Source organism: Ochotona curzoniae, unplaced genomic scaffold, assembly GCF_017591425.1.
Source record: "Ochotona curzoniae isolate NIBS_2020 unplaced genomic scaffold, NIBS_Ocur_1.0 scaffold_461, whole genome shotgun sequence".
Taxonomy (NCBI): Eukaryota; Metazoa; Chordata; class Mammalia; order Lagomorpha; family Ochotonidae; genus Ochotona; species Ochotona curzoniae.
This window is the reverse complement of record NW_024467120.1, coordinates 11,575,949-11,603,634: the sequence shown is the minus strand read 5'-3', so window position 1 is coordinate 11,603,634 and position 27,686 is coordinate 11,575,949. Positions and strand designations below refer to the sequence as shown.

The following is a 27,686-nucleotide window of genomic DNA, read 5'->3' as shown; positions in this document are numbered from 1 at the left end:
TCAGAAGTGAGTGAGTGTTTCCTCTTTTGCCCAATCCTCCTCTTGTGCTTGGCCAAAAATAAGGTAGAAGATCAAGCCAACTATGTTAATGGCAGATGCAATGAGGAAGATGTTTCTCCATCCCAACTCTGAATCCTGAAGGCAGGAAACTCCAAATTATTAAGAATCATCAAATGCCTAAGCCTCCTGGTTCATACAGGCTGTAGATTCACATCCTATCATTCATCCCTCAATGCAGCTGGGACCTGAGAGTCTTCCCGGTTGCTCTTGCAATGTGCTGTACCCTTCTGCCATGAGACCTGTGTTCTGGCTGTCCTCTCAGCTGGAATGCGCCCAGCTAAGACTCCCACCCGTCTAACTCCCTCACTTTTTTCCAGTCTTTGCTTAATTCTGTTTTTTTTTTTCCACAAGTCTTTCCTTGATCATATTTAAATTGAAATTCCTCCCTGTTTTATACCTTATTCTGCTATTTTCTTATCACTTATCATCAGAAGGAACTTTGGCTTTTCTTATTTAGTGAAATTGTGCACAACACTCTTGCATAAATGAATAGGTGCATAATGAATGAATTAAAAAGTTACAGACAAAACTATATCAGCTGGAGTTATTTTTAAAGTTACAATTTCTTGACAACATGTAGTCAGTGACATAAAGGGAATTAATGCTTCTCTTCAAAGAGCACTAGGAACTTCATTTTATTAAAAATAGCATTTCCAGGACTGGCATTTGGTGAAACAGGTAATATTCCACTCGTGATGCCAGCATCCCACATCAAAGGGCCTACATTTGAGTTTTGGCCATGCTTCTGCTTTCAGCTTCCTACTATTGCACACCCTGGGATGCAGACATAGATAAGTGAAATGTTTGAAGCTCTTCCATCCACATAAAACACCCAGATGAAGTGCCTGGATCCCGGCTTTGGATTGACAGAACTACAGCTGATGTGGGCGTTTATGGAGGGAGTCAGTTGATTGAAGATACTTTTTTCCCCTCTCTGTCTGCCTCTCTCATCTCTTCTTTCAAATAACTAAATATTTTGAACACCCTTCCAAATACACCATTCTTATGCTAATCTACACTCACTTTCCTGATTTACTTCTGGGAAACAACAGGAAAGTTTAAGAATAATGTACAAATGTTACATACATTTTTCTTCAAGTCTATCTCAATGACATACTTAAAAAATGCCCAAGTCTTCAAATGATTTATTGATCATAGTATGTTAAATACGTGTTTCAGGATGGAAGACTAAAAGCACCATGTAAGCAATATCTCTCAGCAGAGCATCTACACTAACATGGCACTTTAACCTTGGCATACACTCAACATCCTGGCTTATTTATTCTATAAAATTTGTAGGCTTATCTAAAGAGTTACTGTCATATTTGTCAATATTTGAATATTAAATCTTTAAATGTTAAAAGTCTAAATCCTGAGAAATCTCTCTCTCTCTAGCAAACCAGGGTGATGGTCCACTCTATAGAAGAAATGGCATGAACTCTGCTCTAACAGAGCTAGAAACTTATTTCCATAAGGACACACACAGCACAGACTTGTAACAGACTTGTAACATGGAGTACTGTCCCTCACTACACATCTGGTAATTTTCCTAAGCAGAGGAAATGGTATAAGTGAGGACATATCAAGTATTCAAGGTTCTTGACTTTCTACTTGAAACACATTGTCGAGAGAATGTAACTACCCTTAATCTGATTTTTTTGAGTGACTTCTATATGTTTCACATAAGAATATTCATCAGAATATAGACTCACCTGATTGATTAAAATCCCAGCAACAGTGGGAGCAATGGCTCCATCTATGAACACAAACATTTGCAAGAATCCCTTGAGAAAGCTGGCGTACCTGATGGTGAGGGGGAGAACATGGACAATCCCAAGTAAGCAGAGAGCTATTCTTGGTTCATCTGTTGTGGCTCTGTGTCTATCTCTGGGTACCTATAGTTGTGCTGACCCTTGGTTAAATCTGAACAAAATTCACAGACCAAGGCACAATTTAATTATGTGCTAGAGTGCAAAATTTCCAAGAGGTTATTTGTACTAACTGATCAATATTGTTTATTTTTCATGTAGAATGCTCATTTGAACCTGGTTTTTGTGTTTGCTTGGTTATTGATTGATCCTGCTCCTATAAGCTTGTTTGGGGATATAAAGAAACAGTGTCATGAGGAATTTGCTTTCTGAAACAAAGTAGCTCAAGTGTATCTTAGTGGTGCCTTTCTTAAAATGAAGTATGCTTTGTTAGACTGTACAGGACCCTGAAGCTACAGTTGGAGGATTTATTCTACTCTGTACGTGCACCCAATGGAGGTAACTATTTCTGCTATGATTCTGTGTCCTTGTCCTTCATTAAATCCTTACATGAGGAAATACTGCAGCTCCTCATGACTCCATTTGCTCCCCAGTACTCTATGACTGCCACAGTTCCTAACACAGATGTGTGTGTGTCTCCACCAGTTGAGCTGTGAACATGGTTACTACTTTCCCTTTTTGCACTTGGAAATACCAAATTTGCCATGATCAAACAAGCTCCAGGTCCCTTGCAGGAGTGATTTGAAGTAGGAGCATTCACACTTCCTGTGACATGTGGCACATGTCTCAAGTTTCCTGGTTGTGAGATATAGGATTTCTGGACTTGCAATGAGAATATAGGAAGAAGACAAAGAGTCCTACCGAGGAGCAATATCTATGAAGTTCACAATGGATCCTGATTGACTGAGGCAACCGAAGAAATTATACAACAGCAAGAAGGTGATGGTGGCGCTCAGGCTGAATCTGACCCAGTGCAGAGACATGAGAAGTGCAGATGAGCTGAGAACCGCTGAGACAAAAGGACACACAGAGCGAATTGGATGCTGCCTGAGTATTTCACACCCAACCCGTATCCATCTTGTACCTTACCTATGGCAGTAAAGAGTTTCCTGATAGTGATGAGTGTAAGAATTCTTCTGGAGAAGAAAAAATCAGCCAAGACACCTCCAAGGATAGTGCCAATATAGCCACCAATACATGGCAGTGACGACAGGATCCCACTCTGAGGACAATAGACAAGTTGAATATGTGTGTCCTCACTACTCAGCATCACGCAGACTGACTTCTGAAGGGCTGTTGGCACCTGTGGCTTCTCTATATACAAATAATTTCTTGTACTTGTTTTTTTTAATTTTTACTTTTGATGATTTTTACATAGTTAATTAGTGTGGTAAAGGTCAAGGGCTACAGGAAGATGAATAAGAACATTGTTTTCACAGTCTCGTTTTTTCCTTCCTGTGTCTGGGGGGGAGGAGGGAGAAAAGGGGAGAAGCTACATCCAGCCTCCCAAAAGCCTCTGCCCCCTGGGATGAAGGATAGCCACCCAATACCACCCCAGGGTCCCCAGTGTGGGACATGCTATAATGGTTCTGCTCAAGAGGTTTTAATAGTTTAAAAATTCTGAATTACTGCCAATCTCGCCAGTCCAAAATGATGAAATCTCTTCAGAATCCACTGGTTGATATAGTCCACCTTAGAGTCTCCATTTGCCCAGATATTCAATGCCAACACTTGGTTGGGGTAGTTGATTAATCTGTTCTGTCCTCTATTATGGTACCAGGTATCCTCTGCAGACTCCAATGTACTGCCATATCTTCTAAGTGCACCTGGACATGCTGTCCACTGCTCCATCTAGGCCAGGAGGCCCAGCTCTGACACACGCACCCCACAGTCAGACTATGGAACCTGCAATTCTGTCCGTGGCTGGGGTTCTAAGTCCAGCAATTCAACTGGGGGGCTCACCAAAAAAACTTAATCTAAGGTGATCCCAGACCTGATTCTTGCGTGTGCTTGCCAGTATAGGGTCTGGCACAGTCTGTCACTCCAATTAGTGTATGCACATGCTGGTGGTTTTAATTTCTGGGTCAGTTCTGTCTCCAGTCCTGTGTTACAAACCAAAGGGTGTTGCAGCCCAGCCTGATCCTGCCCTTGGCCCTCACGCAAACCAGTGTGAGCTGCAGCCTAGTCAGAGCAACCCACAATAACCCCCACCAGGCCCGCACCCTACCCTGATTCCCGTGCTTGCCAGTATGTACAGCAGACTGGTCCAGTCTGTCCCATATCTTATTCAGTTCTCATACATGTCAATGGACATTGAAGTCTAGTTCAGCCCAACTAGCCCCACTATCCAGCCCACACACATGCCAGCAGGTGCCACTCTCAGTCTAGCCATTCCTTCCCTAGTCCTGGTTCTTATGCTTACCAGTCAGAGTGGCAACCCGAGAGGGAGATGCCCACTCTTTCCCTACTGTGCCCACTTGCACTCCCGATTCTTGCACTCTCCAGGTGGTTCTGCAGTTTAACTTGACAGAATTTGCTCCCTGTACCAGCACTGCCAGCTGATGCTGTGGCAAAGCACAACGAACCCACACCTACTCTGAACCAGTAGGAACAATCAGCCCAGCCTGGCTTTCCCCTGATCCAGCTCATATGAGGCCAACGTGAGTTGTAGCCCTGCCCAGTCTGGTCTGCCCCTATCTCAACTCTCATACTCACCAGTACAGTCTCCCTACCCAGTTCATCCCCTCCACTCCTGGATCTCACATGTGTTGGGTGGGTGTTGTAGCCCAGTCAGGCATGTCCTGTCCTTACTTCGGCATTTGGAAGTGGGTGCTGTAGCCTGGCCAGGCCCAGCCCACCCCCAATTCTAGCTCTTGCTGGTGGGACTACAGCCTAGCCCCAGCCCAGCCAGCACCCAGTCCAAGCTTTCACGTAATTGGCTTGTGTTGCAGCACAGCCTGGCATGACCCACACTCCATTCTAGTGCTCTGATTCACCAGCAGGTGAGATGACCTGGCACAGCCTGATTCACCCCTGACCTGTGCCAAATGTATGCCAGTGGCTACCACAGTATTACCTGGCCTGGTCTGGGCTGTTCCCTATCATAGTTCTTGCACTCACTTGTGGGGAATGTGTCCCAACAGAGGAATTTCCTAAGCTGCTCCAGAACATTTTCCAAAGCCAGATCTCAAGCACACCAGTGGGTCCCTGGGCCAGGCCTACTTAATCCACCTCCTGTCCTAGCAGGAACAGTGGCCTTTCCTGACCAGTCCTCACCCATTCTGGTTTTTACTGTTAGGTGTTATAGCCCAGCCAAGCCTGGTCCAGACACAGACAACAGCTCACACACAGTTCAGTAGGGGCAGACACCTAGCTCAGCCCCTCCTACACCTATTCTGGTGCATCAGTGGGTGCTGGAGTCTAGCCCAGTCTGTTGCACCACAGACCCAGTTCACACTTGTACTGAGGGACACTGCAGCCATGTTCAGACCAGATAGAATCCCCCACTCTGGCCCTCACACTCACCAGTGGGAACCACATCCCAGCCAGGGCTTCTGCTTTGCTCCCCAACCAGGCCTGTTCCCAGCCATAGATTTTGCACATGCCAATGGTTGCTCTTATCCAGCTCGGCATAATGCCTCCTCCGTCTTGGCCTTTGCCTTTGGATGCTATAGTTGGCCTAACCTGTCTTGGCCCCAGTCCCAACTCTCACTGGCAGGTGTTGGGACCTATCCCTGCTCAGTTTATTCCCATCTCCAGCTCATGCAAACCAGTAGATGTGACAACCTAGCCCAGGCCCAGCATGATTTGCACTCCAGCCAGGTTTCTACATTTGCTGGTGAGCTAAGGTTTGCTAGGCCCTTGCCCAGGTTAGCCTGCTCCTCCATCCTGGCCTTCTTTGAGCTGGCAAGTGTTGTAGCCCTTCTCACCTCACACCCTATTTCAGGATGTACATGCAGGTGCTGCACCATGACTGTCCAGACTATTCTCGGTCCCTGTACCAGTGAGTGCTGGCAGGTTTCATGGTCACTCCTAGCTCAGCTTATCACCACCTCAACTCGAACTAACCAATAGGACTTGCATTTCTACAGGGTTTGGCCCACATATCCCCTACAGAATCTACTCCCAGAACTGGTTCTCTTGTGTACTGGGATCTAGTCCTGCCAGACAGGCCCCCAACCCTAGTTTTTGTATGGACTGGCATGTGGTATTCAGCAATGTTTCACTGTAACAAGCCCAACTCAGGACTCCCATGTGGGCTGGTGAATCAGTCTGACCATAAAAGTTTCCCAGTCTCTCCCCTCTAAACCACCAGGTCTCAGTCCCCTCACTTACCTGCAAGTGCAAAGGCCTTGTCATTGGGTATTCTTCAGGATTCAGTACTCACCTACATGTATGGTGCCCTTATCCATGGATGACCCTAGGCAGTAATTCCACATTCCCAAAACCCTAGAGCTTATTGTCAGGTAGCCAACAGGTGCAACCTGGCATCATTGGTGCTGTGGCTGCCCACAAACTCAGGATTTACCCACCACCTAGCAGTGGTGGATAGGGAGTTAAGATCCCCAGCCAGAACCCTGACCTGGCACAGATTTCCCTGAGCCACAGCTACATGGCTTGAAATTCAGATACTTGTGACTCTGGTTAGACTTACCTGGACTCTGCCCACCAACATGGCTACAAATCACTTTCTATATAAAGTCCTGCACTACTAGAATGATCCAAGATTACATTAATGCCTGGGAAAATGTAGGCATATAACTCATCTTGCAAAAAATGATTGTCGTCCAAATCTAAAATCCCAAAATTCAGTGGAGAATAGATATTTGAAAGAGGAAAATATACCAAGAAATTAATCAAAGAATACAAACTACTTATGTTAACAATTACAACCTCGTTTATAACAAAACACAAGCAAGATAATACTGAAGTGACATATTTCTTTTCATTGAGCAAACTAGCGAAGACCTGGAAGATTTTCAACATGCTCTGTAGGTAGGTCTTCTCTCTATAAACACACAACGCAGTGAAAGAGAGAGAGAGAAAACAGGGACAATTTTCACTTATTGTAAATATGAAAATTTATAGGATATTTCACCCTTTGATTCATTAATCTGATATACAAAAAAATTATTTTACAGAAATACTCCTAAAAATGCCTGATGGATGAAGCATTTTTTTCACTGTAGCATTGCTCAAAGCTTAGAAATAATCCGCCTATTTGTTGGTAAGTTTTTCATGTACTCTGAAAGGAAAAAATTTCCATGGCGTATTTAATGTCAAAAACATGGTTAATATAGGAAGTTAATACAGGAAGTCAGAAATTTAGTGGAAAATAGAATTAAAAGTTAAATTTGATGTAAAAAATTTAAAAACATGGGCTTTTTTATAATAAACATTCTAGTGAATTTTTTAAAGCACGTTTATAAATAATAATAACACAATAACATACATTTTTATACAGAAAAAATGGGAAAATAAGCTGTCATTTAAAATAAATTATAATAATTATTTATGGAGTGGCCCAGGAAAGCAGGGCAATTAGAAACATAAATGGGAGTAAGGTTTTTTTTTTCTACCATTTAAATCTTATTTTTTAAAAGATTTATTTATTTGAGAGAGAGAGCTAATGAAGAAGGAGAGGCAGAGGCAGAGACCATCCATTAGTTAGTTCACTGCCCAGCGGCTTTACACATCCTGGATTGTGCCAGTCTGAAGCAAGGAGCCTGGAGTTTATTAGAGGTACCCCATGTAGATTCAAGAGCCCAAGGACTTGGTAGTCTTCTGCTGTATTCCCAGTATGAACTGGATCAGAAGCAGTTCAACTGGGACACAGACATGGATACATATCAGATGTTGACATTGCAAGCAGCAGGTTTACTTGCCAGGCCACAACACAAACCATTATAGTTCACTTAATATAGTTCAATGTTCACTTTTGTTCTTAAAATTCAATCACTAGGATAAATCTTATTTAAAGTTTCCTGTAATAGAAGATAACCCTGCATGCTATACAATCAAATAATTAGAAGGAGTAATTGCTGAACTAGTAAGTGCATCATCCTACAGATAATTAACCAGGGTCCCCAAGGTTAAGATAACAGTCCAAGACTCTGGGCCTCCCCCATCCCTTTCTCCTCAGCTTGGGCTTCCTACCTGGTCCCACACCAGACACTAACCACTTGCCACTTTGAAGTTCACAACATCGGACAGCTAGCACTTTCACCTGGCTTTTCAGAACTTTCTTTACACTGAACCTTTGCTTAGCAAATCTGACAGTGATTCTCCTTGAGAAGACACAGAACCACATTTCTTATCTGGGGCCTTCTGGTCTCAGGACCAAGAGTCTGTGCATGCATGGTCTCCAGAAACTATACTGCTGAGAGGGTCAGCTTTGTGTAAGTCTGTTGGCACATGTCATCAGAGGGGCTCTCAATAGAATATGCCTACTTTCTGAGTACAGAAGGTGAGGGTGGAACAGTAAAAAACTCAGTGGCTTTGTCAATAATCACTAATAGGTAATGACATCTGGAACACTCTTTGCCACTTTAAAGATATCCAACTAGGGGCTGGCATTTTCATCATCAGGTTAAGCCACTGCCTGCATCCCTGGCATCCCACATCAGAGTGCCATTTCAACTCCCAGATTCCCCACTTCTTATCCTGCTTCATACTAATGCACCTGGGAAAGCAGCTCAGGTTCCCCTGCCACCTCTTGAGATATCCCAAGAGATTCAGATGTGGCTCCAGCTTCAGCCTGATGTTGCAGCATTTTGGGAAATGAACCTGAAAATATTCTCTCTGTTATTATGCCTTTCAAATAAATAAAGGTTCATTTTGTGTTTACAAAAGACATTCATGGAGAAGTTAAAAGGCTCTTGTCAGCTAATCAGAAAACCTGATCATGTTGTGAAAATTCAGAAAGCAGTTAAAATGTCAATTTTTCTGTTAAACTTAAGACACTTATTTTTAAACAGTCTATAATTTTTACACATGTCCTGTTTGCTACTGTATGTCCTATTATTAATGTCTTATTTTCAATAGATGTTGTTGTGGTTTCCTTATCAGTTTTCTCAAAGGTAGAATTTATTTTTGTCAATCTTTCATTGTTATTCCATCAGCAGAGTATTCTGTGTCCATGTGTTGATTGAAATGCAGATAAAATTTGTGCTGGGTCCCTTAACAGTGTGACTAAGGCTTACATTAGTCTGATCCAGTCAGTAGGAAATCACATTAAGAGCAATCAGAATCCAAATTAACCTTGTTACTTTCCCTACATGGAGGTCTGTGCCTAATCCCCTGAGTCCGTGACCATGTGAAAAACACAGGACTATATAATGCAGTATTTAAACAGAAGAACAAGACAAACTTTCTCGGTACTTACATCTCTGACATTGATTTGAAGCACAGAGTTGAAGTATGTTGGTGTGTATGCAGCTACTATTTGTATACTCCAATATTGACAAATATAAGCTACTAAGATGGCCCAGAGTGGTAGAGATTTTATCATAGATTTAATGGGAAGAGACCAGCCTGGCAAGCTATCCTGGAAGAAAGCACAGATCAGGATCCTTCCATCAAGGACAACAGCACTGTGTAAAGGCTCTCTTCAATGAAATGAATGGAGACAGAGACACAGGGAATTAGAAGGAAAGTTCCCCATGTACCTGATGAGCCAGTGAACATGCGATGTATCTCTTCTCATCAGCACTGATAAAGGGATGATGCTCAGGGTCATCATAAGCAAGAGGAAACCAGAGAAGACAACAGACACACCCAATTCCACCTGGAAAAGAAAATCCCATTGGAGTTCTTCTAGTTAGCCTCTGCACAGAGACAATTCCTGTGGTTGACAAAATGACACCTCTGTCCGTTCCTCCCTGCAGCTAGAGCCTTTCATAACCCTGTTACAGCTGGACAGACTCTTCTATCATTTGATTTGACCTACCTTCCCCATTTAACTTGCTTGTACCAGTCAAATGGGATAGTCACAAGCCCAGGCATTAAGAACTATTGTCGTTTGGGGAAAGTAGGATGCTTTGGCCTTTACAGAAGCAGTCTCTAGTTATTTCATTGTCCAGGGCAATGACTAGCATATAGAGACACACAGCTATGCTACAGGACAATGAGTCAGCGATTGCTATTTTAAACCACTGAGCTTTTGAGGTACTCTTCTTTGAGGCATTACTCATGGTTACAGCGATGATTACATCTGCCCCAAGTGTTGGAATATACCTACCATGCTCAAGTACCTATCATCAGCCCTCCTCCTACTAGACATGCTTCTGTGGTTTCTTTCCTCACTAGACTTTCATTATTTTTCTCTTTTCCCAAAGCACTGAAGAGTTTGTAGCAGTGCAGTAATAGGTAAAATTGATTACCCAGGTAATTTTTAAATATGAAATGAAATTAATAATCAATAAAGAAATTTTCTTTCTTATATATACTTTTACAGTGTTGAAGAATTCAACATTATCAGTTTTGAGTTCGAAATATGACACATCATAAAATTCCATTCCATGGGACCTGTTTTATGGTACAGCATATTAAGCTGCCACATATGATATTGACATCCAATTTGAACATCAGTTCAAATTCTATCTGTTGCTCTTCCAACCCAATTCTCTGCTACTTTGCTTAGAAATTTGATGGCCCAAGTCCTCCAGGCTTTGGCCTGACCCAGACAGTCTTTCGGGGTGTGAATCAATGGATGCAAGTTACCACTTCTGTGTGTGTATGTCTTTCTGCCTCATTATCTCTAAAAACACTTCTTTTAAGTAAATAAATAGATCCTACTCTAAAATCCCTTTTAGATAATTAACAAAAACTTAAGGGTTTCTTTATGTGGCTAGCTCATTATGATCATATTCCTTCACAATTGATGTCATCCGTTTTGCTAAATTTTAAGGATATAACTGCAAAGCCACATTTTACTAACAGAACTTGAACAAGTATGTAGTGTTAGATTTGAATCTTAGCAACGTTTCTCATTATGATTGGAATATATTAATGTTGACTCATTCTTTTGTTGACTCATGTTTTGTACTTCTTACTGTCTCTCAAAATCTCAAACACAGTAGAGATCACTTTGAATACATTTTATGCTCTCTGAAGGTTGATATATTTTAACAATCTATTCAAATTTTTTCTTTGGAAAATATTTTGACTAGATGTTATAGGATCCATCGATCTAGGAAGATGACTCCAACACAAACATTACTGGAACTTAACTTCAGGACTAAGAGAATTTGTAGGTGGGATCTCAGAAAAAGTTTCAAAATTTCAACAAATTGAAGAGATAAATACACTGGACAGATCCCCAGTGGTGATCAATGAAGGCACAATTGTGAAGTAGTAAAAGACTGCTTCTAGAACATTCCAAGTGCTTCTGGAATCTTTCTACAGCATCTTTCTGTATATCATCTTCCTGGCTGAACTTCACATGGTTGACCCTATTGTGTAATCCTTCTCACTGGTTCAAATCCACTCACAACACTACTAAATCTATGATTAGGTCACATTCACACAATATGATAGTAATTGGAATAATAAAAGGATTTTTAAAAAGACCTGTTTATTTTTGTTAAAAGGAAGAGTTATATATGGAGAAGAAGAAACAGAGAGATTGAGAAAGATCTTCCATTCACTGCTTCATTCCCCAGATGGCTCCAATGGTTAGAGCTGGAATGATCTAAAACCTGGAACCAGGAGCTTCTCCCAAATCTCCCATGTGGGTGGAAGTACCCAAGATCTTGGGCAATCATCCATTGCTTTTCAAGGCACATGAGTAGGGAGCTAGATCACAAGTGGAGTCAAATGATGCCCATTTGGGATGCTGGCACCATAGAAGGTGTTAAAAGAGCATGCTAAATAACTAAGCATGACCAATACTATACTCCTAGCAAGGTAAAATTTGAAGCATCTTTGAAGCACATTAGAATCAATAAAATGTTGTGATATCTTTAAAAGTCATAAGATTATTTTAGCTGCCCACACAGCTACTGAAATCATGTACCATTTTGCAAAACATGAAAATCAGAGGTTGATCAACAATGTTATTATCAATAGGAGCAGTATAGCCACCTGTATCTATTAGAGTTTGGTACTAACAGGTAAGTTGAATCACAGATATTAACCCAACATCAGTATCATAAGTTAATTCTCTGAGATTTAAAAAAAAAGTACAAACTCACCAAAGATATAGAAGACATAAGGCCATCCTATGGTCTGGCAGATGAGACCACCCACAATGAGTACAATAAACCATCCCAGCGCTATACCTGAATAGAATGTGCCAGAATGAAAGTGAGGGGTCAGTGTTGGCAGACTACATGCTTCCTAAAGTGCTGAGCTGTGCGTCACTGACGGCATGAACTTCAGTGCATCTGCTTCAATTCAAATCTGGCTCATCATGTTTTTTGATCTTCAATAGCAATGAGTCCACTTGTGTCTCAGTTTTCTTGGATGTTAAACATAAGTAATGTTCCATGTAACTGAATAATAAGATTGTTCTGAGAAAAAATGAAATTAATGTGCACAAACACAAGAATAAGTGGACACAGTTAGTATTCCACTTTCAAACTTTATAACAAAATCTATGAAGACAAAGTGATGGGCATAAAAGATGTTGGTCATTTTTATAAACCTTTGCTACAAGGTCTGGGACACAGTCGGTTTTAGGTGGAGATGAAGGGTTAATTACCTGATACAGCAGTGGTGATGAGTCGACTCCTTTCCAGTGGGGGAGCCCATCGGACCCAAAGGGAATACTGACCTGTCAAAACCATAACCTAAAAGGGAACATCGCATTCTTAGAAATGTGAGATCATTCTATAAGCTGTATTTCATTTATACATGAAAAATATCTTGGTACCTGTGCTAAGCCTTGAATAACACGTACAACAATGAGCGCAGCCACTCCAGCATCAGCTGACAATGGAATGAAAAGTGACAGGACTGAAGTGATAAATAAGCCAACACCAACCACATACTTGGCTCCAAGGACTCCAGCCACATAGCCAACAGGAATTGGAGCGGCAAATGAGCCATAGTTGAGGGAGCTGAGGATGATGCCCTGGATTTCAGGATTCCAGTCATAAGTAGGAGCCTAGACAACAAAGAGAATTTCACTGTCTTTGCAGAGCTAGCAACATTCACTGTGAGAATTTGAGACGCAAACAAGAAAGGAGGGTGTCAGGTTTTTCGATTTCACTTCTCTTCAATTCTTATCTGGATTTCAAAACCCTTAGATTATGTGTCATGTTCTCACGCTGCTCCCAACTCATCATTTGAATTAATAAAAATGTACTGGTTGAAAAAAAATCACACTTTTTGTAAAACAATCCTTTAAGTAAAATTATTATGAGTCAGAGAAAGGAACCACCGTATCATTAAACTTACTATTGCCTGGACTTCTTCCTGAGGTACATTCCAGTCATCCTGGGCATCCACCGAGGCATTGGGCTGGCTCTGCAGGACTGTGTGGTTCACCATGGCTGTGATGGCGATGCTCATGTTTGAATTTTGCGTGAATAATGAAAAATTACAGATGTGCAGGATGAGGGCGAGTCCATATCGGACTGAACAAAACCCTGAGACAAGGAACCACATAATACCTTTAGATAGGATGCTTATTCCTTTTCCATCTAAGTCCAGAAGTTGCAGAAGACCAGTTTCTAGGGGTGAGGGGACGAGCAAATACTACCTCAATGCATCAGGTAGACCTGCCTCCTGGGAGAAGATAAGGCAGATAGCACCCTCCCTACAACATCTCCAAGCACTCCTCAACAGAGACCCTTCACAACCCATCAGAGCAAACATATAGGAAATGCTTTACAGGATCTTGGAATGATCTGATGAGAATGGGAATAGGAAGAAACAAATGAAGAGGAAGCCTTGTCCAGAAGCAATGCTTAGTTGATTATAAAGGGAGAACAGCAGAAAGAAAAGGTACAGGAAATAGTTCCTATGCACCTTACTTGAGCAGCTGGAGTATAACAAAGTGGCATTGATCTATAACATGGGACATGGAAGATTAGCTTGTTGGAGGTCTGAGGAGATGAATATTAAAAGATAATGCTACAGCTAGATTGTGAAAGTATCTAAGCTTCATCACATTCCTGTGAGCTAAACTTGCACAACGCATGCCCATGTGCATCAGAGCTCTGGATTATCTTTTTGACTGAGGAGCCGTATTCATATTAGTTTGACAAGAGCTGTCCAGGCTGATTGCCTGTCTCTGAAGAGAAGAGGACTAACGTGTAGTGTGTGGTCACTGTCTTTAGTCAACCTGGAGGGGCCAGCACTGCAATCTTCGGGTAGTAGTGTTCTTGCTGAGTCTACTCTACCTCACTTTTGACTTACATCCATGGGCATTTAGCTCTATGAGTTCATGCACCTATGTACAACTATTCACCCTAAAATTTTGCTCTGATTGCCATATTGCTATGGCAAAATATAGGTATAAAGGGTTGACACATTTATAGTGTTGTCTTCTCCTAGCCTACACAGATATCCCATACTTTCGTTTGCCCAGAATGAAATTTTATCATTACGTTTAGTTAAATTCCAACAGGTTTCATAAAGTGATCTTGTGTTGTTTGTGCAACTCGGTACATTTTCCCTATGAATTTGGATTAACGGTAATAATTTAAAATACATAACTTCAAACAAACAGGAAAAAGTATTATTTCAACTTGAAACATTTATTTCATTAAATTTAGTAATTTTATCATTTGCTTTAAAAAAAAAGATTGATTTATTTTTATTTGAAAGTCAGATATACAGAGAGGAAGAGAGACAGAAACATTTTCCCTCGGATGATTCACTTCCCAAGCAGCCACAATGGTACAGAGCTGTGCCGATCCAAGACAAGGCACCAGGAGCCTTTTCCAATATCCCAAGGCTTTGGGTCATCCTCGACTGCTTTCCCAGGACACAAGCAGGAAGTTGGTGGGGAAGTGGGGCTGCTGGAATTATAGCTGGTGCCCATATAGGATCCTGGCACATGCAAGGCTAGGGCTTTAGCTGCTAGGCTACTGTGCCAGGCCACAATTTTATCATTTTCAGAGTAATACTAAATAGGAGTGATGAGCTCGGCCATCCTTTTGTGTCTGAATTTACACAAATGCTTCTCATACTATACCATTATGTATGCCTCTGGTTCCTAGTGTGACGCACATTAATTGTAATGAGCTACCCACTCCATTTTAAAATATTTCAGAGAAAAACATTGATTTTTTTTTTAATTTTAATAGTCCTAGAGTTCATTTTTCACTGTACTCCAGTCCTAGTTGCTTTACTTTCAGCTGTGTCTTCTTGGGTAAGTCGCTGAGATCCTTGTGGTCTCTGTTCCTTACCTGGAAAATACCTCAAGGTAAAACTGAATCAGCTCCTGCAATAGTTCCACAAGAACTATTAAATATATTTGACTATCGTCACATTCTAAGAATGATGCCTTATTAGATATTTTGTGAATGAAGAAGCATGACTTATTTTGCTATGACTTGACCTAGATTCTTGTGGTTAGTGTGTAAATATGTGCATTTATACATTGTTTTTGTCAAATTAGCTTTGTAAAAAAAAAAAAAAAAAGGCAACATTTTGCCAACCCAGTCTCTGATTTACAATATTTTAGGTGGATTGGCATTTCTTTTTTTTTCTTAAAAACCTTATGATTTAGAAGAATTTCAGACTCAGAACCACTGAATAATCAAAGACATTGACATACTACGCTTTAAAAAAAGGAACTATCATATTCAGCTTTAACTCAGTTTTTAATGTCTTTTTTCTATTCCAAAGTCCATTTTTGGCATCATATTACTTAGTTACCAAATCTCCTTGGTCTCCCCCTGCCTGCATCATCTTCTCAGAAGTCCAGCCAGAAGGTGAAATGTGTTAGTGACCTGGAATAGTGCAGTGGGAACAGTTTCCGCATTGTAACCTTGGTGGAAGCAGACTTTAAAAATAATGTTGAGGATTTTAACTGAAAGAAATCCTGATATGAATGAGAAGAAGATGAAAGTGCAACTTATATGCTGCTGTAAAAAGAAAACCTGACTCTTTCTGAGGCAGGTTGGGTTTTACACAGCAGAGAGATTTGAAAGGACAAGTGTTGGAGTTAAAATCTTATAGGCCAGGTCATTTTCCATGTTTAGAATATGCTCTGAACAATACCATAATACACATTTATACACATTTACATAATATATACACTTGAAATGTCTTGGGAAGAATAAAGCAATAATCAGAAAAAAATAAACTGTAGCTCTAAAGCATTTTGTGATAGGACAAAGACTACTATGCAGCAAGAAAAAGGAAGGCAAGGCAGGTTGATCCAAGCTTTAACCATGGTCAGATTCATCTGTATGATTTTACCTTTTCTGGAAGACTTCTCTTGAGTCAGCACCAAATTGTTATCATTAGAAATATCTTGCACTGTGGTCTTGGCATCTGCATCAGGACACATTTTGGTTCTGTGTGCCCAAGGACTGGCATTTACTTGCTGAAATGAGAATGTTAAGAATGCAAATGAAAACACAAACAGAAAAGTGCCTCCTATCTCACGGGACATTGTCCCAACCCTTCCTTGTAAGAATTTGAAGGAAATGCAGCTTTTTGCGGAAAAATGCCAGATTAGAGCTCAGGAAATACAACTGTCTAATTTGGTAGCTTGAATATGGTCACCATTACCTTGGGTCTTAGAGAATGCTTCCCCAAAATGAAGGAGCTAACTTGTATTTCCCTCAAAAATTGCAAGATTATCCTAATTTTGTGTTTTCCTGTCGCTAAACAAATATTACCATGAGCTGAGCATAAAAATTTGAAAATATTAGCTGAAATTTCATTGGGAAATTTCTAATAGGTTAAGCAACCTGGAATACTCTCTTTTATAAATACCCAAATGTATCAGTTAAAACAAAGAAAACATCCTTTCAACAACAAGAACAAAAAAATACATCCTTGGATATGATGAAAGGCGAAGGTATGTGCTGCCTTATTAGTGACTGCAGCTTTGGGGTATGAGGTAGCCTCATTTTCAGTGACGCAGCTATTGAGACCTGGTGTTCTTAGGCTGTGAGCGATGCCGCTTAGGCCCATGCCAGGAGGGGGATTCTAAGGGAGATCCTAGTACAGACCCAGAAGCCTGGAATGAGAGCTTGTTTGGAGGTTCTAGCAGGGGAGCACAGCTACTCCTATACCCTTGACCGAAGACCGGTCCTCCTCTAGCGGGGATGGTCATCCTCTTCGACCCAGCAAGCAGCTTCGGGAGGAAGGCACATGGAGTGGTGAGGGAGGAAGGGGACACCCGCCTAGCCAGCCAGATCAGCCAAATCAAACCTGGAGATCAATGGGGTGACAGATGTCGCAGCCAGATCGCCCTCACACTCCAGAAGCCTGGAATAATTCCAGAGTTTACAGGTTCTGCCCATCACAACAGGGAGACAGTGATAGCTCCCTATGTGGTCATGAGATCTAAGGTGAAAATAAAGTGCCTTCCCAAAATACAGAAATTCATATCTACATTCTGGGGTATCGTGGACTGAAATTCGAACTGTCTTTCCTAGGGAACTCATCCTTGGCTGAAAACCGACTGAAGAATCAAGTCTCGAGTGACTAATCAATACAGATCACACATAATTACTGCTCCCCTAATTTTGAGCTCAGACGTGTTGTAAACATTCAGAGATATCCATCCCAAGAGCAACTCCTGTACACATGGCACAATTAAACTATTGGGAACTTCCAAAAATAGGAATAAAGTGATAAGGACATTGTATAAGTGAGCTTAAAAATGAGTGAGAAGGGCCCGGCGGCATGGCCTAGCGGCTAAAGTCCTCGTCTTGAACGCACCGGGATCCCATATGGGTGCCGGTTCTAATCCAGGCAGCTCCATTTCCCATCCAGCTCCCTGCTTGTGGCCTGGGAAAGCAGTCGAGGACAGCCCAAAGTCTTGGGACCCTGCACCCGTGTGGGAGACCTGGAAGAAGTTCCTGGATCCTGGCTTCGGATTGGTATAGCATAGGCCGTTGTGCCCACTTGGGGAGTGAATCATCGGAAGGAAGATCTTCCTCTCTGTCTCTCCTCCTCTCTGTATATCTGACTTTCCAATAAATAAAATAAAATCTAAAAAAAAATATATATATATATGATATTAGGAGAATTGGATTCCCACATGCAAACAATGAAATTATCAGACCACTAGCATCAACAATATATTAAAAATCAAATGTCTAATTAACTATGCAAAGATTGTCAAAAATATAATATGAAAAAAGAAAAAAAGTATTACAATTATCCCTGTAGGTAATTAATGATATTATTCTCTACATAAAATCAAAAGATTCAATCAAGAGACTATTGTAATTCATAAGAGTTTGGCAGGGTAGCAGGATACAAAATTAATGAACATAAATTGATGAACCTAGTGCACACAAATAGCTCCATGACTTAGAAGAACTTGCAAGTACTGTCCCTTATAGAATGGTGGAGAAGAAATTTAAGTACTTTGCTATAAATCTAACCAAAGACATCAAAGACCTCTATGATGAAAGGCACAAAACACAGAAAAAAAAAAGAAGAAGAAATAGCGGAAAACATTAAAAGATGGAGAAACCATATTCCTGGATGGGCAGGAGAAACATCATCAAAATGCCTACATTACAGAAAGTTATATACAGAGGCAATGCGATTGCAACCAAAATCCCAACAACACTCTTCTTAGAAATAGTTAAGATGATAGGAAAACTCATCTGGACACACAAGAAACCACGAATAGCCCAAGATATCTGAAGAATAAAAATAAAGTTGGAGGATTCACAATTCTAGATCTCATTACATACTACAGGTTAGTAGTCATCAAAAGACTGGTACTTGTACAGTACTAGAGAAGAAAGTCAATGTAACAGAATAGAAACCCCAGAATTGAGCCCATACATGTACAGTCAACTAATCTTTGACAAGAGAACTGAAAATGACCCAATGAAAACTTTAATCTTTTCAACAAATATCTTTGGGACAATTGGGTAGCAGCCTGCAGAAGTAAGAGGCAAGATCCTCACCTCTCACTTTACACAAAAATCAGTTCTAAATGCATCAAGTTCCTAAATCTGTACCCAGAAAGCATCAAACTACACAGGAAAACATAGGAAGCACTCTACAAAAGATAGGCATTAGTAAAGACTTCTTAGAAAAGTCACCAAAAGCACAGGCAGTTTAAGCCAAAATAAATAAATGGGATGCCATTAAACTAAGAAGCTTAGGTACAGGAAAGGAAACAATAAAAGTGAAGAAGTAACCAACAGAATGAGAAAATCACAACCAATAGGGGACTAATACCCAAATTTCCAAAGAGCTTCACAAACTCAGTCACAGCAGAGCAAACGATCCTGTGAGGAAATGGGCAAAGGATGTGAACAGGGATTTTTCAAACGAACTAATTCAAATGGGCCCAGTGGCATGGCCTAGCGGCTAAAGTCCTAGCGTTGAACATGCCCCGGGATCCCATATGCGTGCCGGTTCTAATCCCAGCGGTTCCACTTCCCATCTAGCTTCCTGCTTGTGGCCTGGGAAAACAGTAGAGGATGGCCCAAGACTTTGGGACCCTGCGCCTGCATGGGAGACCTGGAAGAAGTTCCTGGTTCCCATCTTTGCATCAGTGCAGCACCGGCCATTGCGCTCACTTGGGGAGTGAATCATTGGATGGAAGATCTTCCTCTCTCTCTCTCTCCTACTCTTTGTATATCTGACTTTGTAATAAAAATAAATAAATCTTTTTAAAAAAAAGAACAAATTCAAATGGCTAATAGATAACATGAAAAGCACTCAAGCTCCCCAGCTGTCAGGGAGATAAAAGCAAAAACCACACTGAGGTTCCATCTAACTCCAGTGACAATGGTTTGCATTCAGAACTCTACTAACAATACTTGATGGCATGGGTGTGGGGAGAAAGGAACCCTACTTCACTTCTGGTGGAAGTGTAGGCTAATACAACAACTATGGAAGTCAGTATGAGAGTGTTAAGAAAACTGAAAAATTGCTCTGTTACATTATTTGCCATATATCCCACTTCTAGGAATATATAAAAATGAAATGAAATCTGCATATGATAGAGGGATCTGTAATCTTATATTTATAGCAGCACCATCTATAACAGCAAAGAGATTATTTTTTTAAAAGATGCCCATTAAAAGACAAGGGGATATGGAGGATTTCTCTGCATTCCCTCCCCATTATGGAGTAACATAAGGTATTAAGAATGTTTTAGGTTTTACAGTTCATAGCCTATCAGGATCAAAACTGATAACCCATAGACAACAGACTCGAATCGGCACTAGACAATAGTAAAGCTACACAGGCATAAGGGGGAATCAGGAGCGACCCTGAAAGCCTCTTAATAGGAGGTCACACGTATGGGGCAGGTGGGAGACCCCCGAGTGGAGTGGAAGGTCAGGAGGAGGCTCGCATCCCAACCCTGAAGACTCCCAGATCCTCACCAAGGACCGTCAACACGGACACCAAGGACTACATCCCAACTGCTAAGGAGACCACGGGGCATAGGAGTGCCTTCGGAGGCCGAGAACTCTGAGGTCCCCCACCCCCATCTGGAGCCTCCACAGGGGATGGAAGAAGTCCAAACTCTGCAGTACAGAAACCAGCGCCATCGGAACGACGGCCAGGAGCCCTGAGCGATCTGCAGAAACAGAAGAATAATAAACTTCCTCTGGGAATAAGGAGAGCTCTCTCTGGTCCTAGCCTGGCTCTGGCTCTGAGTCCCCACCCTCCCTCATGGTGACCATTAGGATCGCTCCAGGAACCCCTCAAAACAAACAAACAAATATACATGCAAACAAAAAATCTAGAATGGACAGACAACAACATGGAAAGCTTAGAATCAGACAGGAAACGCCCAGCGTGAACCCAAACAGGCCTCACTAGGTGGGACACAAAGATTAGTAACGCCTCAGCCTCACTGGGGTATTGGGGATTTCTCTGCACACCCATCCTAAATTAAAAAAAAAAAAAAATGTATTGTACCTAAACTGATAACTGTATGGAATCAGGTTGAATACAAACCAAAATTGAAATGTCTATGAAGGAGTTACAGGATATAGTTAAGAAACCGCATCTTCCTATCAACATACTATTAATCAATGTCATGTCAATTGATGCCATGAGGTTGTAAATGGCTGTTGAGGTGATCTCGGGGCCTTTAATCGTTTGGGATGATGCTTAGCTGGATTTACCTTCAGACCAGGGATGGTCTCACCAAGAAATCGTTGAACCCACTAGGATAATAAGACACTGGACTTTATGCTTGGTAAATATTTCCGATGAAAGAACCACAACTGAATTTGAACTGTGGTAATGCAACAAGGTGGAGAAATCCACCATGGGGAGAGGGTTCGGGGAGGGGTGGGGGGAATCTCAGTGCCCATAACACTGTGTCACATAATGCAATACAATTAACAAAATAAAATTTAGAAAAGACAAGGAGATAAAGAAATTGTGGCACATGTACTCTAAGGAATACTATTTAGCCATTTAAATAGTTATATCTACCATTTGCAACAAAAAGGTTCCAATTAGAGACTATTATGCATAGGAAAATAAAACAATCACAAAGGACAAATATCACATGCCTCTAATATAAGGCATTCTTCACACAAAACACAAGATCAATAGATATATAGGTAAATATGTGTGTGTATGTATGTGTGTAGATACAGATATATAGATATATTCATTTAGAGGAACTGAATAATGAAGACTAACATACCAAGAAGTGAAGACACATTGCCGTATGCTTCTCTTCTATTGATTAAAGATGGACTCCCAATGAAATTGTTAAATGTATCTTGACAATAGGATGCTGGGCTTTCTGTAATTGTCCTGTCCTACAATGTCATGTTATACTTAAATAGAATAATGATGCATATGTGACTGTTGTTAAAGGATTAACTATTGTAATAACATAGAGTAAAACAGTGGGGGTGGGGAAATGGGGAGAGTGGAAGTGGAAATCCCTGAGTCCATGGAACTGCATCATGAAAAGTAAAAATTAAGTAAATTAATTAAATGTCCTAAACAACAGAAAATATACCTCCTACGTATTATTGCCCTACTGTCTTCAGGCCTCCAGTATCACATCAGGGTCAGAAGTATCAGCAAGAGGACAGCTGTGGAGCTGATGCAGACAGGGAACAAGAGGCCACACCAAGTCACCTTTCCATCCCTAGGACCAAGCTGGGGAAGCAGAGGTTACTCTTACGAAAAGTTACAATATCAGGATCCTCATTAGACTAGATCTATTTGTTACAAATGAGATTATTCAGCATCTTAAAGTAGCCAATTGATTTTCAGCTTCTGAAAATTATCAGAGAAATTAAGGGACCAAGCAGACAAAACAGGAATGAAGGTGATCAGAAGTCAGTCACTGGAGAAATAAGATCATTTTCCACCTTTTTTTCTTTGTGACTCTCCTTCTATTAGTACAGAAGAAAACAGATATCTGAACCTTTGGGGAAACATTGCTTAATGTCTCATGCTGTCAATACTAATAGTAAGTTATCACCCAATAGACAAGTAGCCTCATGGAAATGATAAAAGCACAGGTGTGAGACCATGGAGCCCATCAGTCTGCATTAAATGCAGAAAAATCTCAAGGGCTGGCATTGTGGCACAGCCTACTGGAGTCCCAGACACTGCTTGTGATTCTGCTTCTCTTTAATGTGCTTGGGAATGCAGTAGAAAATGGCCCAAATACTTGGGTCCCTGTCACCAAACGCAATTCCAGGCTCCTGGTTTTAGCTTAATCCAGGCAGGTTATTCTAGTCATTTGGAGAGTGAACCAGCAGATGCAAGATCACTTTCTTCTTGTTGAGACAGAATGGCATTGAAACTCTTAGAAGAAACTGGTACAATGAAAGGACTGAATATTCTGCTGCAAAAATAATCTGATTACTTATGACCATGTTCAACAGTTGAATTGAAAAGGTGATAACAACCACAATTATCAAAAATAAACTTTAAAAACAACATTTTGTTTCTCAGGAATTGTGTCATGCAGACTCTTCCAGTACACTAATAGCTGAGTTCATTGGCCGCGAGTTTGTTGACAAGCTCTGTAAACATTTGTTGCCTCAATGAATGACATGGTCTGTTTTCATAGCTCTTTTCCCTGCAAGACTGATGACTTGCTCATGTTCAATGGAATCCACTAATCATGCACTCATACAGCCATGTGTCACATAACACCTGCACCCATAAGAGTCACATCCTTGGCGGTAATCCCATTGCAATATAGTACCTGTGTGTACACTGTGTGTACTCCGATGTTCACACAATGACAAACTCACCTTATAACGTACCTCTCAGAACTTATCACCAGGATTCATCTACACACAACCACAATTACAATGGAAGCATTTAGGTATTTTTTCAGAAAATCATAAATAAAGATTTTTCTGAAGTTACTGAGAACTCTGGAAGCTGGTCCTGGAGAGTAAAGATGTTGCAAGATCTATGATGCAGCTGTGAATGACTCAGTGAAAATTGTGACCTTGTGGTTACAGCCCAAAAGTCACACCTCATGAGAAAAGGCAAGAAAGAATGACATTTGTTGTGATGAAAATAAATAACATTGACAGTCACTATCATTATGAGAGGAGGACAACCACCTTGTCTGTTTACTTTGAGATCAAGTACATGAGAAAGAGCTAGTAAGAACTTGGGCTAATTCTTATACATTCATTTCCGGTTCATTTTTCCTTGCCAAGACTGTTTCTGTCTCTTCCTTCTGGGTCAAAAAAAGACTGCCTTAGAAGATGTCAGTTCCGATCTCGTATGAATATTCCCTCCAGATCTGCTGAGCATCAAGATCTCAAGATGGCCGCTGCAAATCGAAGCACCAACAACTTCCTCCCCTTGAGAAATAACTCTTGCATCTCACAGCTCCCAAACTTGCTCCTAATTCTGTTAACATTAGGACTCCTTCCTAATGTCAACAGCATTTCATATATGTTTCTTTTTCCCCATGACTTCAATTCATTGGTGCTGGTGCCAGCAGGATGTTGTGGTATAGCAGGTAAATCCTCTATGATGTTGGCATCACACAGGCACATGGGTTCAAGAACCAGCTGCTCCACCTCTCACTCAGCTTCCTGCCAATGAGCCCGGAAAAGCAGTGAAAGATGGCTGGAATCCTTGCACTCTTGCACCCATGTGAGATATTCAAAAGACGTTCCATATTCCTGGCTTTGACTTTGCTCAGTTCCAACTATTGTGGCCTTTTGGAAACAGAACCGGGAAACGGAAGGTATCTCTCACTTTTTCCTCTCTCTCCCTCGCTTTGTGTAACACTTTCAAATAAATACATAAGTTTTTTTTTTTTTTGAAAGGCAGATAGATAGAAAGAGAGACAGACATAAAGATCTATCTGTGTGTCACGCCCCAATGGTCGTACACTGGAGCTAACCTATCCGAAGACAGGAACAAGCGTCTTTGCCATGTCCCCACACAGTGCAGGTCCCTATGACTTTGGGCCATCTTTACTGCTTTCCCAGGCCACAAGCAGGGAGCTGGATGGGAAGCAGGGTTGTTGGGATTAGAACCAGCGCCCATATGGGATCCTGGCAGATGCAAGGCGAGGATTTAGTCACTAGGCTATCATGCCCAGCCCATAGATGAACAAATCTTTTTAAAAATACTGGGTGATTACAACAGTTAGGGTTGATAATTTTATGCCGATGAATCTTTCTCTGCAGAATTCAACAATGCACGGTTAAACAAAAGTGATAAATGTTTTAAAAATCAATGTGCACCCACCACAACCAAACCAAGCACAAATTGCAAATCTTACATTGCAGATCAGCAACTTCTAATATCCAGGTGACACTAACCTTTAAAGGATTTAACAGCATTGCTGGTTAATCTTTAGATGCTCTAGATAATACAGAGTTACAACCTCAGCTCTGTCATACTTTTGGGGAATATTTTCCCCTACCTTTTCAGGATTCATGCTATTTGTAGGAACAGTCCATGTTTCGACTCTCACATATTATCTCAGGAAAGTTAGTGTCTGCCCCACCCTTATAATTGCTAACCCAAACCAACATTTTTAGCCCCTCTCAAAGGGTAAAAGACCCATTCCCCACCACCATTAATTCATAATAGAATATTAAAAATAAATTAAAAAGTTTAAAAGCTAACCTGAGGGATGCAGAGTACAGATTCCTCACAACTGTCAACAAAAGTCCTCTCAACTGATGCGATTGTCTAAGCCCCAGAAGGTAAATGATTATCCCAAATCTTTTGGTGTTATGCTCCAAACTGGGAGGAATTTATTAGCATAATGGTTGATTTTTAACTTGACTTTAGATGGCAGGCAGATTAAGCTCATGACATCTCATATTTCAAGGCAGTTAATATTATCATCTCTGATCCTGAAGCCAGAATGGTGCTTTTTAAATATTTTATTTAAAAAAAAAATTCATTTTGTTTAAAAATCAGAGTCAAAAAGCCAGCTAAGCAAGCAGAAAGAGAACATCTATCCACTGGTTCACTCCCCAGATGTCCAAACAAGCCACAGCTAAGTAAGGCCATTACCAGAAATGCAGGAACTCAATTCAGGCCTCCCATGTGGGTGGCATGGACCCAGGCACTTAAGCCATCAAGACCCCTCCAAAGACCCCCTTGGTGTCTCTCCCTCTTTCCTTTCAAGAGGCACTCTACCTTCTGGCTTTCTCTCCCCTTCCCTTTCCTTTCCCTGCTCACCTGGCTACTTTGCAAATAAACTCTCTGCAATTAGTTCTTGGCTTTTTATTTCTACATTAAGCTGAGGAAAGAACCTCTGAGCCTCAGGGGTGGGGAATCTGGCCTGGCCCTGGGTCTTCTGGCCCAGGTTCTAGGGCCCACCTACTTAATGAGTGTCGGGTCTGTGAGCCTCAAGGGTGGAAGGTCCAGCGGGACCTGGTTCTCCTAGTCCAGGTCCTTGGACCCACCCGTGCAATAGGTACTGGATCCATGAGCATCACTGGTGAGTGGTCTGGAGGAGCCTTGGTCTCCATTTGTTGTTTTAAGAATGCAGAGCTAGATCTCAGGAAAGTAGCCGGCTCATGCTTTTTGAATCTAGCATCAGGAGAATCTTGTTTCAGAGTGTTTTGCACCTGATGTAAATTGTTAATGCGTTCCTTGGTAATGAGGATCAAAGAGGATATCAGAGTTGAGGAAGGGCTTCCCATAAAATATCTCAAAAAGGCTGAGCTGTCAGGTAGCTTGACAGGTAGCTTCTCCTCCAGCTTCATCCTAAGTGGGGCATTGAGTATTAGTTGCTCTAGAGCCATTTCCAGAATGCCTGAGTGGCAGTCTCCTTTGCTGCCCTCTCTACCACTGCTTCTTCAAGTTGACCTGCCACATCACTTGTACATTTTCTTTGGGAAGTCTCACGGTGCTAGCTTTCTTCCACAGCACCATTCTCACGGGTTTACTACATTTTTTTTTTTTCCCCAGCCCTACAGCCCGGCTCTGTCTGGCCTCACAGATTCTCTTTTAAAATCTCAATGGAAGCTGACAATTCCCCTTGATTCAAGTGTTCTATGCCTCCAAAACCTGGCCATATGGACATCAATGCATCAATACATGTCACCTGAAATTCCCTCATAAAAGTGTGCCTCCTGGAAAATCTTTGCTACAGATTTGCATATCTGTTCTTCAGTTGCAGGGATGGGTGGAGCAGCCTCAAAGAGATGGAATCCTCTGGAAGGTCTTTGACCCATTGCTCCACTTAGTAACACAGGACTGCCTCCCACTTGCACTTAGTTATTTGGCGAGTGCTTGCACCCTAGTGTTTTTCCAGTTTTCTTTTTTTAAATGTTGAGCCCATAGGAGTATAAATGCAGTTACCCATGGCTGAAAAAAACCTCTTCATGACAAATGGTTTCAGTAGATTAGTTCAGTTGTGGCATTCCAGATCTTGACCACCTCAGTGATGCCTTCTTGTCTAGGGATGCTTCAGTACAGGGAAGGTCACAAGAGACTTTCAGGTCTGAACTTTAACAACCCACCAAGACAGCAGATGGCTCAGTGCCCCACATTCAGCCTGTAGTGATCTGATATTTCTTACAGGGAATAAAGGTCTTGTAAGAGCAGCTGGAAGTCTAAACTAGAGAAAGGTTAGCAATAGAAACAAGGAGGTCAATAAAACCAAGACTCAAAACACAAATTGAGTCATTGAAACTCAGTAACCATCGTCCAATCATGGTTACAACTGTTGTTCCAGGCTCTTGTCTGACTCACCCTAAAGTGAGTGAATCACAAGCTCAACAGGTGACTATCAGTCCACTTAGGCAGCCTACAGTGCCTCTCAGGGTAGGGCTCAATCTCTTCTCCTGTGGCTAAAACAAAGGAGAGACCTATGCCTCTAGGATAGGTGCCACCACCATCACCCTTTGTTCCTTACCTCTAGAGTTCAGAAAACCCACAACATTGAGGATGGTTTGGGAAGCACCCACTCTAACTACCTGCACCTGTCTTGGTTTTCATTTGGGCAACTGGTGGGAATCCTGGCTACTACCAGCTGTTTTCACTCCAACCAGCAAGGAATTGGGTTGATTATCTTTTTGCCTTCTAGATACATCTCCTGACTTGGTTGTCTTTGTGATATTCCTGTCTTATTTTGCATACTCCTTGCTTCTATTCAGGGGGTCCATTTCTTCTAAGTCAGCTGTGCATGTCTTGGGCACAGCTCCGTTTTTTTGTTGCCTCTTACCTATAGGTCTTTTGGCTCATTTTGACTAATTTGAGGAAATGTTGTGAGGTAATGAAATTTTGCTTCAGCAACCCAAATAGACCAAGACCTGA

General features: G+C 41.4%; 1 protein-coding gene across 1 annotated transcript; it reads right to left on the bottom strand.

The window, feature by feature from the left end:
• Positions 1–26,170, bottom strand: LOC121147752 (probable small intestine urate exporter). Its single transcript, XM_040967656.1, has 12 exons — positions 25,829–26,170; positions 16,206–16,332; positions 13,230–13,420; positions 12,703–12,936; positions 12,532–12,619; positions 12,023–12,109; positions 9,497–9,615; positions 9,214–9,375; positions 2,919–3,051; positions 2,691–2,838; positions 1,773–1,863; positions 1–135 (listed from the first exon to the last, which is right to left on the bottom strand). The coding sequence occupies exons 1-12, from the start codon at positions 26,168–26,170 to the stop codon at positions 1–3; spliced, it is 1,857 nt and encodes a 618-aa protein (XP_040823590.1).
• Positions 26,171–27,686: the final 1,516 nt, after the last annotated feature.